The following is a 16,900-nucleotide window of genomic DNA, read 5'->3' on the forward strand; positions in this document are numbered from 1 at the left end:
AAACACCTAGAAATAAAGAAAACAAAGTTTGACAGGTCCCTTATCAAAAAATAAATAAATAAATATATAATTCCCCAAAACATTCTTGGTTGTACATCCACCATAAATCACAATACTTGCAGCTGATGACTCATACTGACCCACTGCACATGACTGGTCCCTAACAGTAATACTAGCCAAATGACAGCTCCCTGAGCTGCCATTTGGTCTCTGAAGGAATCTGCAGGGATAGTGGTGACATTATTGCCCATTGGCTCCATTTCCTGCCCATTTGCTTAAGTGGTTAGGGGAATCCCAGCCATGTAAATGAAAGGGCTGAGTGATGTCAGTGGTTTGTAAAGGAAACAGCAGATACAAGCAGCTGTTGCTAACTTAGCAACCATTGACAGCCAGAAGCTGTCACATTTGTCCAAGCTAAATGCCCTAAACATTCAGGGTTCAGATGAACATTTGAACAGTCAGTGATCATCCCCATTCTTCACTTGCAGTCCAGGTAAACACAATTTCACCAGTGAAGAAATAGTAGGCCATCTTATTGTGCATGTAGATAGGTACTCTCTCTCTATTTTAGCCATGAAAAGATTTGTATATTGGGGGACACACTATGATTCCATTGCCACTTCCAGTCAAATAGCCAAGGAACACATGTTAATTCAGCTTTGCTTCATAATCAGAAGTTTGTTGTATGTAATGTTATTTTAATGATCAAAGTGCAAATAAAGCTGTATGAGTGATCTGAGTGGAATATACAGTTAAAACAAGTCATTTTATTTAGTATAGAACTTTGAGCCTTTAAAAGTGTAAAAGCTAGATCCATTTGACAAGTCATGTCAAAAATAATGATCATCAGTAAACATGTTAATGTCTGAGTCCTCTTCACCCTTTAACATTTATCTTTTTTTTTTTTTCAAATATTCTAAAATGAACTAAAGGTTACTGGAAATGAATCTGCTCTTGCTTCTTAGCATTTTATAATTAAAGGTTTATTGAATAATCATGTTAATAGAGTAAAACAGCTTGCTACTAGTCAGATGCCAAATACACATATTTCCGTTTGTTTTATTTCAACATTTTAACTAATTAGCTGCATTCATGATGATGGTTTTGAAATTTTTTATGGTAAGAATTGTTTTTATTAAATTTAAATATTGTTTCAAAATTATTATTATTATTATTATTGTTGTTGTAACTGCAAAACAAAGCTGAGCGAGTAATCTGAGTCAGAGTGCAAGTCATTATATTCATTATAGAACTTTGGACCTTTAAAAGTGTAAAATCTTGATATATTTGACAAGTCATGTCAAAAATAATAATCATTAGTAAACATTATAACGTGTGAGTCCTCTTCACCCTTTAACATTTATAATTTTCTCAAATATTCTAAAATGAAGTAAAGGTTACTAGAAAAGTATCTGCTCTTGCTTCTTAGCCTTTTATTATTTGAGGTTTATTGAATAATCATTTTGAGAAAGTAAAACAAATTGCTAATAGTGAAATGTTAAATACACATATTACAGTCTGTTTTAGTTGACATTTTAAAGTAAATATTGCTTTTTTATGCTATGGTTTTAAAAATATATTATTGTTACCCCAAACTACAGTATAACCATCTTTGGTGCCAGCCAAGGAAAAAACTAGATATAAAACTACAACAATCGCCAATCAGCCAAACTGCTTAAGTAAAACATATATCATTTATTCAATATGAAAGACAGCAATATAAAATTATCCAACACCCTAACCCCTAAAAACAATACATAGCTCATCAAGAACGCCTTTGACATGTAAATACCAATTAGGTTGGTGCATAAACTAACAAGCAAGCACATGTAAATAAATACAGATTTTACAACTGTACTAACAATATACACTATAATGACAAAAGTATTGGGGCACCTGCCTTCACACACACACATTAGCTTTAATGGCATTCCAGTCTTAATCCGTAGGGTTCAATATTGAGTTGGCCCACCCTTTGCAGCTATAACAGCTTCAACTTTTCTGGGAAGGCTGTCCACAAGGTTTAGGAGTGTGTCTATGGGAATGTTTGACCATTCTTCCAGAAGCGCATTTGTGAGGTCAAGCACTGATGTTGAACAAAGTCATGGATGAGCACGTTTGGGGTGGAAGAACATGACTGGCCTGCACAGAGTCCTGACCTAAACCCGACAGAACACCTTTGGGATGAATTAGAGCGGAGACTGAGTCAGGCCTTTCATCCAACATCAATGCCTGACCTCACAAATGCACTTATGGAAGAATTATTAAACATTCAAACTAAGACTGGGATGCCATTAAAGTTAATATGCGTGTGAAGGCAGGTGTCCCAATACTTTTGACAATATAGAGTATGTTCAGCAAGAACACCTATCTAGGAAGAACTAAAAATAAAAATATAAAAAATATATATGCAATATACCATAATTATAATACTATGCCTATCACACTGACAGGTGTATGGTGAAGGATTTTTAAACTAGGGGTGGGTGGAGCCTGAATGGAATTGAGAAACTAGTTCCCCATCAGGTTCACTCCACTTTTTATTGACAGAACACGACAGTCAGCAGATCCAAAGTTTGTTTGTTTGTTTGTGGATTGTTTAAACTTTTTAGCTAGTTTTGCTGGGACTTGCTCACAGTATATTTCAACATTATTTTTAAGAACAGAAAAACCTATGGACATTTGTTTTTGTTTTTTTGTGTCCTCTACACACTTATCTCAATAGCTTCTTTTGGGCTGATACAATACATTAATGCCTTTGGAAGCCTGCTTCCATGCTTTACAACATCTTTAAATTCCTGTATAGTGAAGGATATAGTGGTGTGTTATAGTGTTCCTGCACAGGATGAATTGGAAAACCTAAGGACCTTTGTTTCTTTATCTATGGGTTACCCACTGCTTACTATTGTCATTATTATTTCTAGTTAGTTACCTATTTTTAAATGTATGTGTAATGGGATGCTCCATAGCTAGGTTTGAGTGAAGTTATTGATACTGAACTCCTCTCTCCATGAAATCCACGCATTTGTCCAGGTCTCCTATTTTTACTGACCACAACATCATTAACTTGGTGAGTTATAATATATCTTCATACATGGCAGCCTATGGTTTAATTTTAAAGACATCATCGTCACCTGGCTTGCTTTGAATATTGGTTTGGGATGCTGTTCTGTCCAGGTGGTGGAATTTACCCCAAACTCTATCAGTTTCATGTTTCCCCCCCAATTTACCGATTGCTACCTCTATCCAGATTGGCATTGCTGATAGTATATTCTGCTCCCTAAAGTTTGGTTAGGATCCATTTTTCTCTAGCTGCACACAGAATGCTATGCACTTACTGGACCCATAAATCAGGACAGTGTTGGCTGGAGTGAGAGCTGGTCCACCTTTTGATAGCTCCTAGTAGTGTATCATTGGTTGTGTTTTATGTAGCTATAGGGTAATGCAAATATTTTGATTATATATGCTATTCTTGACTGAGAAGTATTACCAAAAATGCATACCCTCCTCCTGTGATACTGTCTTAGCTCCCAATATTCAGTAATTTTTTTTTAAGTTGCTTTCTACTTTATGGTTATTTACCAGACATTCCTTTTTCTATACTGTATATACGTATATGTATGCTCTTCTTTGGCCCACATTTTTTACTATTTACCTGTTGCCCCTTTTTACTGGTTTGATTTCCTACAATAATGTAACAATGGGGGGGGGCTCTTTGCCCAGGCAGCATCTTACTACTCCAAACACTGTTTGGCCAATGGCCATGGGCTTTACAGGCCTTTTGCAGACTCCAGTCCTACACTGCCATAACCTTCTATGATCTTTCTAATATTCTTTAATTCATTTTTCCTTGTTCTTCCCATTTTGTCCTGCTTCATTCTCTCTTTTCTTGTTCCTACTCAAAGAGGGGTGCTAATAGCCTTCCAAAAAACACTCATTCTTTATGTAATTTCATCCAGCATGTAGATACCTTGTTTTGCAGGGGACCCTACAGGATACTGAAGCAACAATTCTCACTTGCTATGGAAATAACTTTAAACAGTTACCCTTCTTTTCTCATCTTTTCACTCCCACCCTCTTTTTATGCATTGATTCTAATTTCATGCTTAACCTTAAACTGGATAAATCTTATCCAGACAGTAAATAGTGTTTTCCTGATTATAAAACATTCCATGCTTCTTTGCATTACTTTACCTTAGTAGATATTTGGCAGATTTTACATACACTTTCTAAAGAATACACAATTTTCTCCCACCCACTTAAGTCTCATTTGAGTATTAATCATATGTTCACCCATTGACATTTTTTTCAACTGGTAGCATTTGCTAACATACACTCAATATCTTGGTCTAACCATGACCTTAAAGTGATTGTAAAGTCTGTTTTTTTTTTCTATTACAAAAATGTTATACTTACCTCCTTTGTGCAGTTGATTTTGCACAGAGCAGCCCAGATCCTTCGCTTCTCGTGTCCCTTCTCTCTGCTCCTGTCCCCTCCCTCCTGTTGAGTGCCCCTACAGGAAGCAGCTTGCTAAGAGGGCACCAGAGCCGAGCTGCAGCTCCATGTGTCCATTCAGATGCAGGGCTGTGGTTTGGCCCCATCACCTCTTTCTCCTGATGGGCTAACTGACTTTGATTGACAGCCGCGGGGGCCAATGGCTCCGTGGCTGTGTCTCAGCCAATCAGCAGGGAGAGCCCCAGATTGCAGACGGACTTGTGGACATTGCTAAATAGAGATGGGGCTCAGGTAAGTATTAGGGGGTGCTGGGGGGGGGGACTGCTGCACACAGAAGGCTTGTTTTATCTTAATGCATAGAAAACATAGAATGCATTAAGATAAAAAAAAAACCTTCTGACTTTACAACTCTTTTAATCTTACTAAACTCAGTCTTTATTGACCAAATCCCACCAAGCACCCTAGTCTTTAAATGACTATTTCTTATCACATTCCTATGTCATGAATGAGATAAAGGCTTTAACACAGGATTACTTTTGATAATGATGTATCTGTGGGATTGGTTTATACACTCTTAGCAGCAGACAAATTGGTGCTCCATAGTCATTTGACTTATATTGTCTCACAGTTCAAAAGAGAGCCTCTCTACCTACAAAACTGGAACTCTACTTTGATAATATGTCCAAAGACTTTAAAAAAATGCTCCTTCATTACATATTTTACATGTCTTGAAAATGTTTGTACTGACCATACTGTAAACACCAGGTTAATTAAACAAAGCAAAAGTATTATGTTAATGCTAATACTGATACCATGCTGGCTAGGAGATTTTGCTGGTATGCTTCTAATCCTCACCCTATTTTCTTTCTAGATTTAATGTTTGCAGCAGTAACCCTGTCAAGGTGCTAGATGTGTTTCAATGTCACTTGGTAACCTATAATTTCATTATCTGCTGCCCCTTAAGTGCAAAGATATCATCTTCTCTTGTTTATATTACTTTAGTTTCCCTCCTGGATCTGTATCAGGATGCATTGAATTCTGATATCATTAAAGAGGTGGAATGCATGGCTATTAAAAGCTTAAAAATGGGCATGCAGAGAGACCCGAATTGATTCTCTGCTTTATTTTCCAAAAAGGTTTCATACCTTCTTGTCCCCATCATGCAAAACTCTTGAACAGTTTTCTAGGTTGCTTAATTAAGAATGACTTAATTCCCAAATGTCACTTGATAGACATTGTTTGTAGAGTTATTTTCTAGCACATAGCCACCAACAAGAATTTGTAAGGCTTTCACTTAACATGCAGAAAGCATTTGATTCCCTCTCGTGGCCTTATTTTATTGCAGTCCTTCGGAAATGGGGTGTTGAGGGTGGATTCCTTAATTTGACTCAGGTCATTTACTCCCACCCCAGGCATTGATTAAATACTATTGATTCTAATCCTCCTACTTTCTCATTATATATGGTTTCTCCCCAAAATCCCCCCTCCTTCCAGGCATGCACATATTAGCACTGGAACCCTCGGTGAAATACAACAAATCTAATGTGAATACAAATTTGTTGAGACAGCAGGCTGTACATATAAGCTTTTTTAATTTGATGATGATATAGTTTTGTATGTTTACATTGTATCGATATGGGGATTAGTGCACATTTGATACACATTTGTGTTTATTTGTTTTTGTTGTCACTACTGGTATTATGATTGTGGTATATTGCATATTTTTTTTTAAATATTAAAGTGATATTAAAGGCAATACATAAAAAAATTGTCATTCTTACCTGCCCTGTGCAGTGATTTTGAACAGAGCAGTTCTGATCCTCCTCTTCTCAGTTCCCACGAAGGCGCTCCTGGCCCCTCCCTCCTGCCGAGTGCCCCCAGAGCAAACAGCTTGCTATAGGGGCACCCAAGTAGGCTCTCTCCTAAGCTACTGCTCTGCATGTCCATTCACACAGAGTTGTGGTTCACCCCGCCCCTTCTCTCTCCCCATTGGCTCACTGGCTGTGATTGACAGCAGCAGGAGTCAATGACTTCCACTGCTGTTGCAGCCAATGAGAAGAGAGAGTACCCCGAGAGCTGAGGCTCTCGTGTACATCACTGGATCGTGTTGGGGCTCAGGTAAGTATCAGGGGGCTGGGGGGGGGGGCTGCTGCACACAGAAGGTTTTTTTACCTTTATGCATAGAATCCATGAAGAAAACAAAACTTGAGCCTTTAAAACTACTTTAAATATTTAATATTTGTACTTGTTTTAGGGCAGGGGAATGAATTGAAAATCAAGAAGTCTGGTAGCTAAAATTTTCTTCCAGCTGAGGTCTGAATCTCATTTTTCTGCTATGACATTTATGACATTGAACATGTACAATGTTTGAACTTGGGTGGCTCTACATTTCCTAATATTTCCTCCCCCACGTGCCTCTTCCCCTGGCTTCTCTACCAAAAGCAATGGCACAACCATCCACCCATCCTTGCATGCCAGGGTGCTAGGTGTTATCCTGGACTCTGAACTCTCCTTTCAGCCCCATATTTGAACACTTTCCAAAGCTTGCCACCTCAATCTCTGCAGCATCTCCAAAATAAGTCCCTTCATAACCAATGAAACCACAAAGCTCCTGATTCACTCTTTGGTTATCTCTTGCCTCTGCTACTACAACTCCCTTCTCATTTGAGTGGCTTACCTTTAAAAAGGTTATCCCCCCTTCAGTCCATCATGAATGCTGCTGCCAGACTCATCCACCTTACAAACCACTTAGGGTCTGCTACCTCTCTCTGCCAAACCCTCCATTGGCTGCCACTCACCCAACAAATTAAATTCAAAATACTAACAATAACTTACAAAGCCTTCCAAAACTCGGCCCCCAGCTACATCACTAACCTAGTCTCGAAACACCAACCAAATCGTCCTCTTAGTTCCTCCCAAGACCTCCTCCCATACTCGCCTACAGGAATTCTCCCGAGTCTCTCCCATCCTTTGGAATTCCCTACCCCAATCTCCAACTCTGTCCACTTTTAGGTGATCCCTGAAAACATTTCTTCTCTGAGAAGCTTATCCTGCCTCCACCTAACAACTGTACTTTCAATTTCTTCATCATCTTATCCCCCACAGTTTTTACCTATTCTATCACTTGACCCTCCCTCTTAGATTGTAAGCTCTAAGGAGTAGGGCCCTCTGATTCCTATTGTATTGAATTGTATTGTAACTCTACTGTCTGCCCTAATGTTGTAAAGAACTGCACAAACTGTTGGCACTATATAAACCCTGTGTAAGAATAATAATAATAATAATTTGTTCTTTTATTTTTTTTTTGGAATACAGAAACAACATATAAGACAAATAAATAACTCTTTAAGAAAACATAAAATGTAGGCCAATCACATCCATATTTCAAGTAAAAGAAAATTGAACCACCTTACATAATGTGTCTGCTTCAGAGTGCCCCCTTACATAAGATATCCCCACCGGAATACCTCCTTAAATAAGCTGCCCCCTTAGAGTACCCCCTTAAATCATTTGCCCCCTCTGAGTACCCCCTTAGATCAGTTGCCCCATCCGAGTATCCCTTGCATCAGATGTCTTCTTCAGAGTGTTCCCATACACCAAGTGTCCTTATTAGAGGGCCCCCTTACATAAGATGTTCCCATTTGAGTAACCTCTTAGATCAGTGGCCCCCATCAGAGTGCCCCCTTATATAAAGTGTCCCCATTAGAGTGTCCTCATACATTACGAGCCCCTGTTACATCAGAAGTCCCAATTAGCATGCTCGCTTACATAAGGTGCCCCTATCAGAGCACCCTATGACATCAGGAAACCCCATCAGATTGCCCCGTTACAGCAGGTGTCCCCATAAGAGTACCCCCTTACATCAGGTGACCCATTAAAGTGCCCTCTTACATAAGGTGTCCCCATCAGAGTGCCCCCTTACATAAGGTAGCCCCATTAGAGTGCCCCCATTTTTTGGGTGTCCCCATCAGCGTACCCCAAGCATCAAGTTCCCCCATTAGAGTGCCCTCTTACATCAGGTGCCCTTATCAAAGTACCTCATTACATCAGGTGCCCTCAATCAGAGTACCCTCATAAATCAGGAGCCCCCAATCAGAATACCCTCATATACAGTAATGGCTGTTTCTATCAGAGTGCCCCTTTGCATTAAGAGTCCCTATCAGAGTGCCCCCAAACATCAAGTCTCCCCATCAGAGTGCCCTCTTACATAATGTGTCCCCATCTGTGTACTCCCTTAGATCAATTGAGCCCGTCAGAGTGTCTTCTTGCATAAGGTGTTCCCATCAGTGTCCCAAGTTACACTAGGTGTCCCCATCAGATTGCCTCCTTACATCAAGTGTTCCCATCAGATTCCCCCTTACATCAGGTGTCCCCACCAGTGTGCTCCCTTACGTCAGGGGTCCCCATCATAGTGCCCTATTAAATCAAATGCCCCCATCAGACTAACCATTTTTATCAGCTGTCCCCATCAGAGTGCCCCCTTACATAAGGTTCCCCAATCAGAGTTCCCCCTATATATCAGATGCCCCTTTAGAGTCTCCCTATACATTAGTAAAGTCCATCAAGTATTACTAATAAAATTATTTTTATTATCATTATCATCATCATCATCATTATTTTTCATTTTATTCCAGGCTTCATCAACAGAAATAGGAACAAAGCAAATGACATTTACCTTTGTACCTGCCATTGGAACACTTCCCACTCAGGTATTGGTCGGAAAGGATGAACTGCCTGAAATTTTGATAGGCCCAGAAGTAAAAGTAACACAAAAGGTATTAATATATAATAACTGAATTAACTGTTGGGAAAGGTGCTAATTCCATAACATTTTTCTACTTACCTATTACTTTTCATTATCTTACATTCCTCAGCACATTGATTTCTACAGGTTATAAATATACTGTATATGGAATGTATATGTAATGAGTACAGTATATAGCAGGTTCTTCCACATTTCTTTTAGATTTTTGCAATTTTTAAGATGTTTTCTATAGTATTACTGGGGTTCTGAATTATTTGTATATGCCTTATTGCTGCAGCCACAGGCATTTCTAAGTGGTGGGGAGTTGGGCGGGCTTTGGTAAAATATTGTTAGGACAGACTTAACGAAAAAACAGATCTCTCTAGAGGTGCACTGTCACTAAGAGGGATTTAATCTTCGTCTGGTCTTATCTCTGGGTTCTTTGGCTCCAGTCGTTTGGCCAAACTGCGATGATGCGACTCACATGCATGCGCAGGGGAGTCATGGTCATTCACAGCACAACTCTCTCAATGGATGGTATGCTGTCCATTGAGAGCGCAGTGTACATGCACCATTGCTATCACTGGCTTTTACATTTAGGAGATAGTCACTGTACCTGTTATGGACTTACCTGTAGATACAAGAAAAGCAATTTAGTTTAATTTAATTTTAGTACTGCCAGATCAGTTAGTAAATGGTTAAAGAGAAGGAGTTGTTACATGGATTTGCAGAGGGAACTGGTAGTGTAGAGGAGAAGAAGCAAAGTTGCATAGGTCAGGAAGCAGTCTGGGGGAAAGCAGTGGGAAGCCCAGCTACATAAAGCACACTAAAATGTACTGGGACAAGATAACAGGCATCTATGGAACTGCTGTAACAGTAAATTCTTCACCCCATGGGAATGCAGTTGATCAGCTGTGACTGTGGAGACAGAGCAACGGGAAGAGAGATGGAAAAATATACACAGGCTGGGACAAGGAGTATAGGAGGAACTTCTAGAAGAGAAACAAAGATACAGTGATAACAAACTCACCTAGTAGAGCTAACATTAGAGCCAGTGCTGAGGGGGGGCCCACACAGGGAGGGGGATTAGCGACAGATGTCAATTCTCTCCCTGAAAGCTGGCAGCAGGGAGAGGGGGGGAGGCAGCTTTCAGTCTGCCCCAGGAAGAGAGATACAATTGTCCTCTGTCACTAATCTCCCTCCCTGTGTGGGCCCTCGTGTGTGCTGGGGCCCCCTACAAGAGGACCGGTGGTCCCCCCTATCAGCGGCCCTGTCTGTATCTATACCACAATCTAAGATTCAGATATGGAGCTGTAGTGGTGTGGAAGGTTAGATTCATACTGTAGACCAGGAATGCAGGATCCTGTTAGACACCAAGTGAGGAGACTGCTGTGATTTAACATGCACAGAAAATAGTCTAAACCAAAAAAATACATAAAAATAATATTTCACCAGTTCATGCGCTGACCAGATGCACAATCCAAGGCTGGCTGGTGGTCTTTTTAAAAATGAAAATTCACACTTGTGAGGTCGTTGCAGCTTTCCTTGTTTCCACTGGGTGGCGAACAATGAATCTATACAAAAATTACAAAAGGAGTCACAAGCGCACAGCCGCCCTCGCATAATAAAGTTTTAATAAGACAATGGACAACACTTCTGTAGATGCACTCATATATTTCAAGGTGATAACGGGCATATACATCAATAGATTCCCTTTTTTCCTCTCTCTCCCCTGGATGGCCCCTTCAAGTGATACGGAGCCCGATTGCCGCTCCTAATGTGCTTGGTGGCAGAACCCAAATCCTCCTCGCTAAGGCTCCAGCGTTCTCAGCCCAGTGCGCCTGCGCCCAGAGCAGCCGGCTGGCGGCCACTGCACATGGGCGCCGCGGCCCTGCTGGAAGGCTATAGATGGTAAGAAGGCTCCGGCTCCAAAATGCATCGACATAGCAACCAAGTAAGCATGCAACATCGTCCTGCTCTTCCCACCTTTACCATCTATAGCCTTCCAGCAGAGCCGCTGCGCCCATGCATAGTGGCGGCCAGCCGGCTGGTCCAGGTGCAGGCGCACTGGGCTGAGAACGCCGGATCCTTAGCAAGGAGGATTTGGAACCCGCCACCAAGCACATCAGAGCGGTGATCGGGCTCCGCATCACTTGAAGGGGCCATCCGGGGGAGAGAGAGGACAAAAGGGAATCTATCTATATACCGGTTATCACCTTGAAGTATGTGAGTGTATCTACAGAAGAGTTGTCCATTGTCTTATTAAAACTTTATTATGCGAGGGCGGCTGTGCGCTTGTGTCTCCTTTTGTAGTTTCTGTACAGAAAATTGTCTAATATTGGTAACATTGACATGTTTCTCTAAGGTTTACATGTTTTTCTAAGGTTAATATTTTATAGTGCGGTGAGTAGACAGTGAGAGACAGATGTTTGGAGAATGTAATTTAAAATTTTTCTTGAGCTAAATATAATTATAGTATTATTATTAAAGCAGTAATGATGTTGAAGCACCCTATTTCTTAGTAGCATAGGACTACATATGGAAGTATACTTAGCCTGTTGTGTATCATAGAGATGGTTCTTTTGTGTCCACTAACTCCCTGAGGCTATTAAAAGTGATATCCCTTTGGGATCTTGACAAGGGACCAGATGTCACACCAAGAATGCATTAGAATTGCTCATCGCTATCTGTAAAGTTAAAGTATAGACAGAGCTGCCATCTCTTTGTGGCTTTCAAAATTTTGATGTGTCTTTAGCATTCAGTATTGCCTAGCTATTACACTAAATCCCTATATTAAGCTGACAAAAGTTATTTCGATTTCAGTTTAATAATCATGTCACCTAATTATGATATGATGCTTCATAGTTAATTATGATAACAATGTGCATGATGGACATAATTTCACAGTCTGAACAGAAGAATGCCCCTGAATGTTTATTTTTTCCTGTATGAGAGATCTGTAGCAGATACACTTTGAAATAATGACAGAAGGGCATAGGAGTGCGCACAGTGTGTACCTAGGCAATCCTAATCACCCTGTGTGTCACAGATTACCCCTGTTTAGACCTCTGGCATTTCACCAAAGCCCTCTAAAAAAAATAGTAAAAAAAAAAAATATTTAAAAATATAAAATTGTAAAAAATAAAAATAAAAATGACTGACACCGTCCACTGCCCTACTGACACCAATCTCTGCCCTGCTGACACCGTCTACTGCTCTACTGACACAGTCAGTATATATACACATGCACACACACATATGTGTTTGAGCTTTAGGGTGCACACCCCAATGCAATTGGCTGTACACACCATTTTTTAAAGCTGAGTATGCAGTGGACAAGTGGTGTGCAAATAAGCATCACACACAAGCAACCAAAGCTAGATTACTATGGTAAAATATCCTATCTTTAATGGATTATGTAGCAAATAACTAAAGCTAAAATTGATATTAAAAGGTAACCCTTTTACATGGGTACTGCCTTGATCCACATAATTGTGTATCAGGTGAGCTGGGTCAAATTTTGGTATGTTCATTACAGTTTAGGTACAACTACCTGTTACTACAAATACGTGTAAAAAAATTAACCTAAAAAATCTATCCCATATATAATTCACAAGTACAATAATTATGTTGAGCTAATTCACAGCCTAAATATGCTGATATCATTTTAGTTAAATCAATTAAAATGTTATTTTCTTAATCCTAGTCAATTCCATGTATGTACAACATGCATAAAATCATAAAATCGGCTTGCTCTGGTAAAATTAAACTAAAAAGATTATGACCTGTGTCACTAAAAAAATCTTAAAATAAATTTGCATTAGCTTTCAATCACATCATAATGTTTAACAAGTTACTTAATTTCTTTAAAGGCTGCAGAATGTGAAAGGAACTTGGAGATAAAACCACATCAACCTTCTAAAAGTTTTTTGGATGTGTTTCACAAACAGAGATCTGGGGACAGTTTTTCAAAGGAAGAGGCTGCATCAAACAATTTGGAGGAAATAAAACATAATGACCTTTTCATAGCAGAATTTGTTGTGGTAATGGACTCTGATGATGGGGAAGATGAAAAAATTGCAAAAAAGAAGAAAGGAGCAAAGGACAATGAATTCATAAGAGCACAGCAATCAACAAAAGTACAGCCCACAGCGGCTCTAGCAGATGCATATGCTAATGAAATTAATGACCCTAAATCACTACATGAGTTCAGCCCTGACTGGGGGCACCAGGAGCAGCAGGTACAATTTATTTCTTGAACTTGCAGTAGTTTATTTGAAAAGATTTGATACTTAATACAATCTTCACATTTGTTTTTATGTGCAATGACTAGAAATGTCAGGCTTTTGGCATGTGCAAAAGAATAACATATAACGCTATGTAGTTAACTATAGGACCTCTGTTTTATGAGTTAAATTACACAGATTTCAAACATAATGGCATGCCTTGTTAAACAGACCCAAAATGAAATGAATGGAATTGTGCATTTTTGACCATAGTAACTATTCTCTACCAAGCAATGTTTCAATCTTAAAATGTCCTCCACCAGGTGCATATAAATAAAACATTGTGCGTTATTAAGCATTAAAATGGATATCACTGCTCATATGTACATTAAAGCTTAACTCCAGGAAAACAGCTAAATATACAGAAAAAATATGTACATGAAAGCAATTTTATGTTCCAGATGATCTGTATTTTGTTTACTCATTCCTGAGATTAACATAGCATTAGAAAGTACACTGGGTCTGGAGATGTGACTTTTCTCTTCTGACACAATCAGCTAAAGCTTGCCCTTTCACTCAGTCTTTGACTGGAGAGTAAAAAGAGAAGAAGCACACAGATGAGTCCATCTCTCTGTCACCCTGCTCTCTCCTCCTGTCATTATGTGTCTTGTGTTATAACAATGTGACCTGGTTTATTATCACTTTGTACTGCTTCTCCCTTTCCCAGTCTGAGCTCTGCATACAGGGCATTTTTAAGGTACTGATACAAGTCAAATTCAGGTACTTACATATAGATGCTTTTAGATGTTAATGATTTTTAATGAATGTACTGTATACTTTCATGACTTTCTACCTTCTATCTGCCTGGGTTCTGCCTTGAAGCATATTTAAACCCAAAAACAAAAATGTACTACAATGTAAATATACCTTTATGATTATAGCATCCTCAGACTCACCCTGTAATGAGTTTTTGCAGATCATAAGACATCAATCTAAGTGCCAGCAGACTGATACTGATCATCTTTGGGGCCGGTTAACTCCAAGAACATAACTGAGCCCCAGAATTATGTTTCATTGCTGGGTACATTTCTATGGTCCAGAGTTGTGTTTAAGAGATGCCAACATCTATATCTTACAAGATCTTTTCTTTCATATGGGTCTGGGCTACACTGACCCAGGTTGTTGGGCCAAATGCAATAGTTAGATATACCGCCTATGTACAAATAATCTATGTTTGGGAGCTGCATCAGATAATACTCTATGTGAGATGTAAATGTATGCTGTGTGTAATAACTGATCCTAACCACATTTAGGATCTTTAAGTTGTATTAAAAATACTTGAGCAATTTATATTTGTATTACATTATCATACTAGAGATCTATTAGTAAACTAGAAAAATGGTTAAACTGTCAACATCTGCCATAATTACAGGGATCTTCAAATCCTTTTCAATTACAAATGCCATGCATGGCACAAAAATTAATATCACAGAACTGTAATTAGAATATATTTCAAAGGTTGTAATTGTTTCTCTGATTTTTTTTTTCTCTAGCAACATTTGTATCTGCCTACCACTGATCGGAACTCATACAGATTTCAATTAACTGATCTATCACACTCACCTAAAGGAATATCGAAGTTTAAAGGTTGCATGATTCCTTCTGTGCCTATGAATTTAAATGAAAACATGGAAGATGATAACAAGAATCCTGAATTATTGCTATCAAAACAATCAAATTATTTGAATATTTCAACCCAAAATGCACAACCGCTGCAATCTGTGACTTCACAAATGCAGAGCTTGAAAACTGCCCCTAGTAAATGTATAAGGTCTAATGCAATGTCACCTCTGCCTATAAAAATTATTAAACACCCTTTATGTCGAAGTCCTAGTCCACTTAACGCCCAATGTTTTGGATCATCTTCAACCATATGTAGCATGAATGATCCCTTGTCTCCAGTTCCAAGACCCGAATCTACATCTCGACTTTCATTTCTAACATCTTTGCTAAAATGTAAAAAATCAGCACATGATAGAGCTGTTTCCCCTGATTCAAATCAATATCTTTCTGGGATTAAGTCAACCTCACATTTCTACAAGACTGCAAGAACTTCAAGTCCACCAAGAAAATCACAATCTTGTTTTGCTCTTAATTATCCAAAGGACTTTAAAATTTCAAATGTAAAAGGAAAAAATGAAAAACAAAATCTGCCTTCATCTTCAGATATTTTACATAGTGGATCCTCATTCCATTCAAGGTCTCTTAGAAGTCTTTCTCCAGATTCCATACCTTTAAAATCATCTTCGGGGTCATTTTTTTCTCGAAAAGGAGTTGTGTCACCATTGTTAGAGCTGCCTCACCAGACAAATACAATATTAAACTCTAGCAGAGAAAATATTCCATCTGTAAATGAAAAACCACCGTTAAACAGACAGTCTAACATACCTTTAAAAAAATATTCTGTTCTGGGCAAATCAAGAAAAGTTACATTATTTCCACCTCTGTTACCTTTTCACCAAACACTCTCAAATGCTATTAGCCATAAACAAAATGTAATGCCATATGTAAAAAGATATGTGCCAGTCAAAAGTACTTTAAGGCCACCTTTAAGCTTGAGTGAGAATTTAGATCAGAACCGTGCAAGATCTACTTCACCCATGGAAATCACAGAAAGCTGCAGGTTTCCTCCATCTTATCCTTACCAACGATTTGATGAACATGAAGATTCAGAATTTGACATTTCCTCATCATTACTTTCAAACTACACACACCATTTTGAGGGTTCTGAAGAGTTATCAAGGAACTACAGCCCAGTTTGCACATCACCTACTAACATTTTGAGATCACCAGGGTCCAATTTGTCAAGATCCTGTGAACTGCGATCTACAAATTCATTATCTCAAAGCTCTGACCAGGAAAATAAACAGGTATATATTGTGCATATTGACTTCATGTTGTGTGGTAAATTCTAGTATTAATAATAAGATTTGTGTTGCGTTAAAATTACTACTATTTATCATGGATTAGGCTTACTAGTGTTATGTAATCTCTTGGACCGTGTCCACAAAATCTTTTTTTTTTGCTATTTTGTGTTTAGGCCACTGCTTTTATTAACCAATTTGATCTTTAGCATAAGGTGGGTTTTTAGGTCAAAGCACATATTCTTTGAGGTCAAAGGCATTGCTCTTCACAGCTCTGTTGTCCAGGAGGAGAGGCAAATCTATTTGTCCTTTTGCTTTGTTTATTACATCAAGTTTACAAGGCAGCCAGATGTAATAACCCCCTACATGGGTAATCATTCTTATAGTGTGGATACAGTTAAGTGGTTGTGATGAGGATGCCATGCAATAAATACATGGAAATTGTTGAGATTAATAATATAAAATGTGATACAGCAAAGAAAACACAGCAATAATAAAATTTGAAAACAGTGAAGCAAGGTACACAATACATACAAAAGCAACGTATTTAT

At 38.7% G+C, this 16,900-nt stretch overlaps 1 protein-coding gene across 4 annotated transcripts in view; it reads left to right on the forward strand.

Moving 5' to 3' along the window:
• MLIP (muscular LMNA interacting protein) overlaps positions 1-16,900 on the forward strand; it is a 444,758-nt gene that overhangs the window by 154,682 nt on the left and 273,176 nt on the right. For all 4 annotated transcript variants that reach the window (XM_082250228.1, XM_082250229.1, XM_082250226.1 and 1 more), the window contains exons 2-4: positions 9,090-9,230; positions 13,072-13,440; positions 14,979-16,355. In XM_082250228.1, coding sequence (XP_082106354.1) covers positions 9,090-9,230; positions 13,072-13,440; positions 14,979-16,355 — 1,887 coding nt within the window. The remainder of the gene's footprint in view (positions 1-9,089; positions 9,231-13,071; positions 13,441-14,978; positions 16,356-16,900) is intronic.

Source organism: Pelophylax lessonae (assembly GCF_965119305.1).
Source record: "Pelophylax lessonae genome assembly, chromosome: 3".
Classification (NCBI taxonomy): domain Eukaryota; kingdom Metazoa; phylum Chordata; class Amphibia; order Anura; family Ranidae; genus Pelophylax; species Pelophylax lessonae.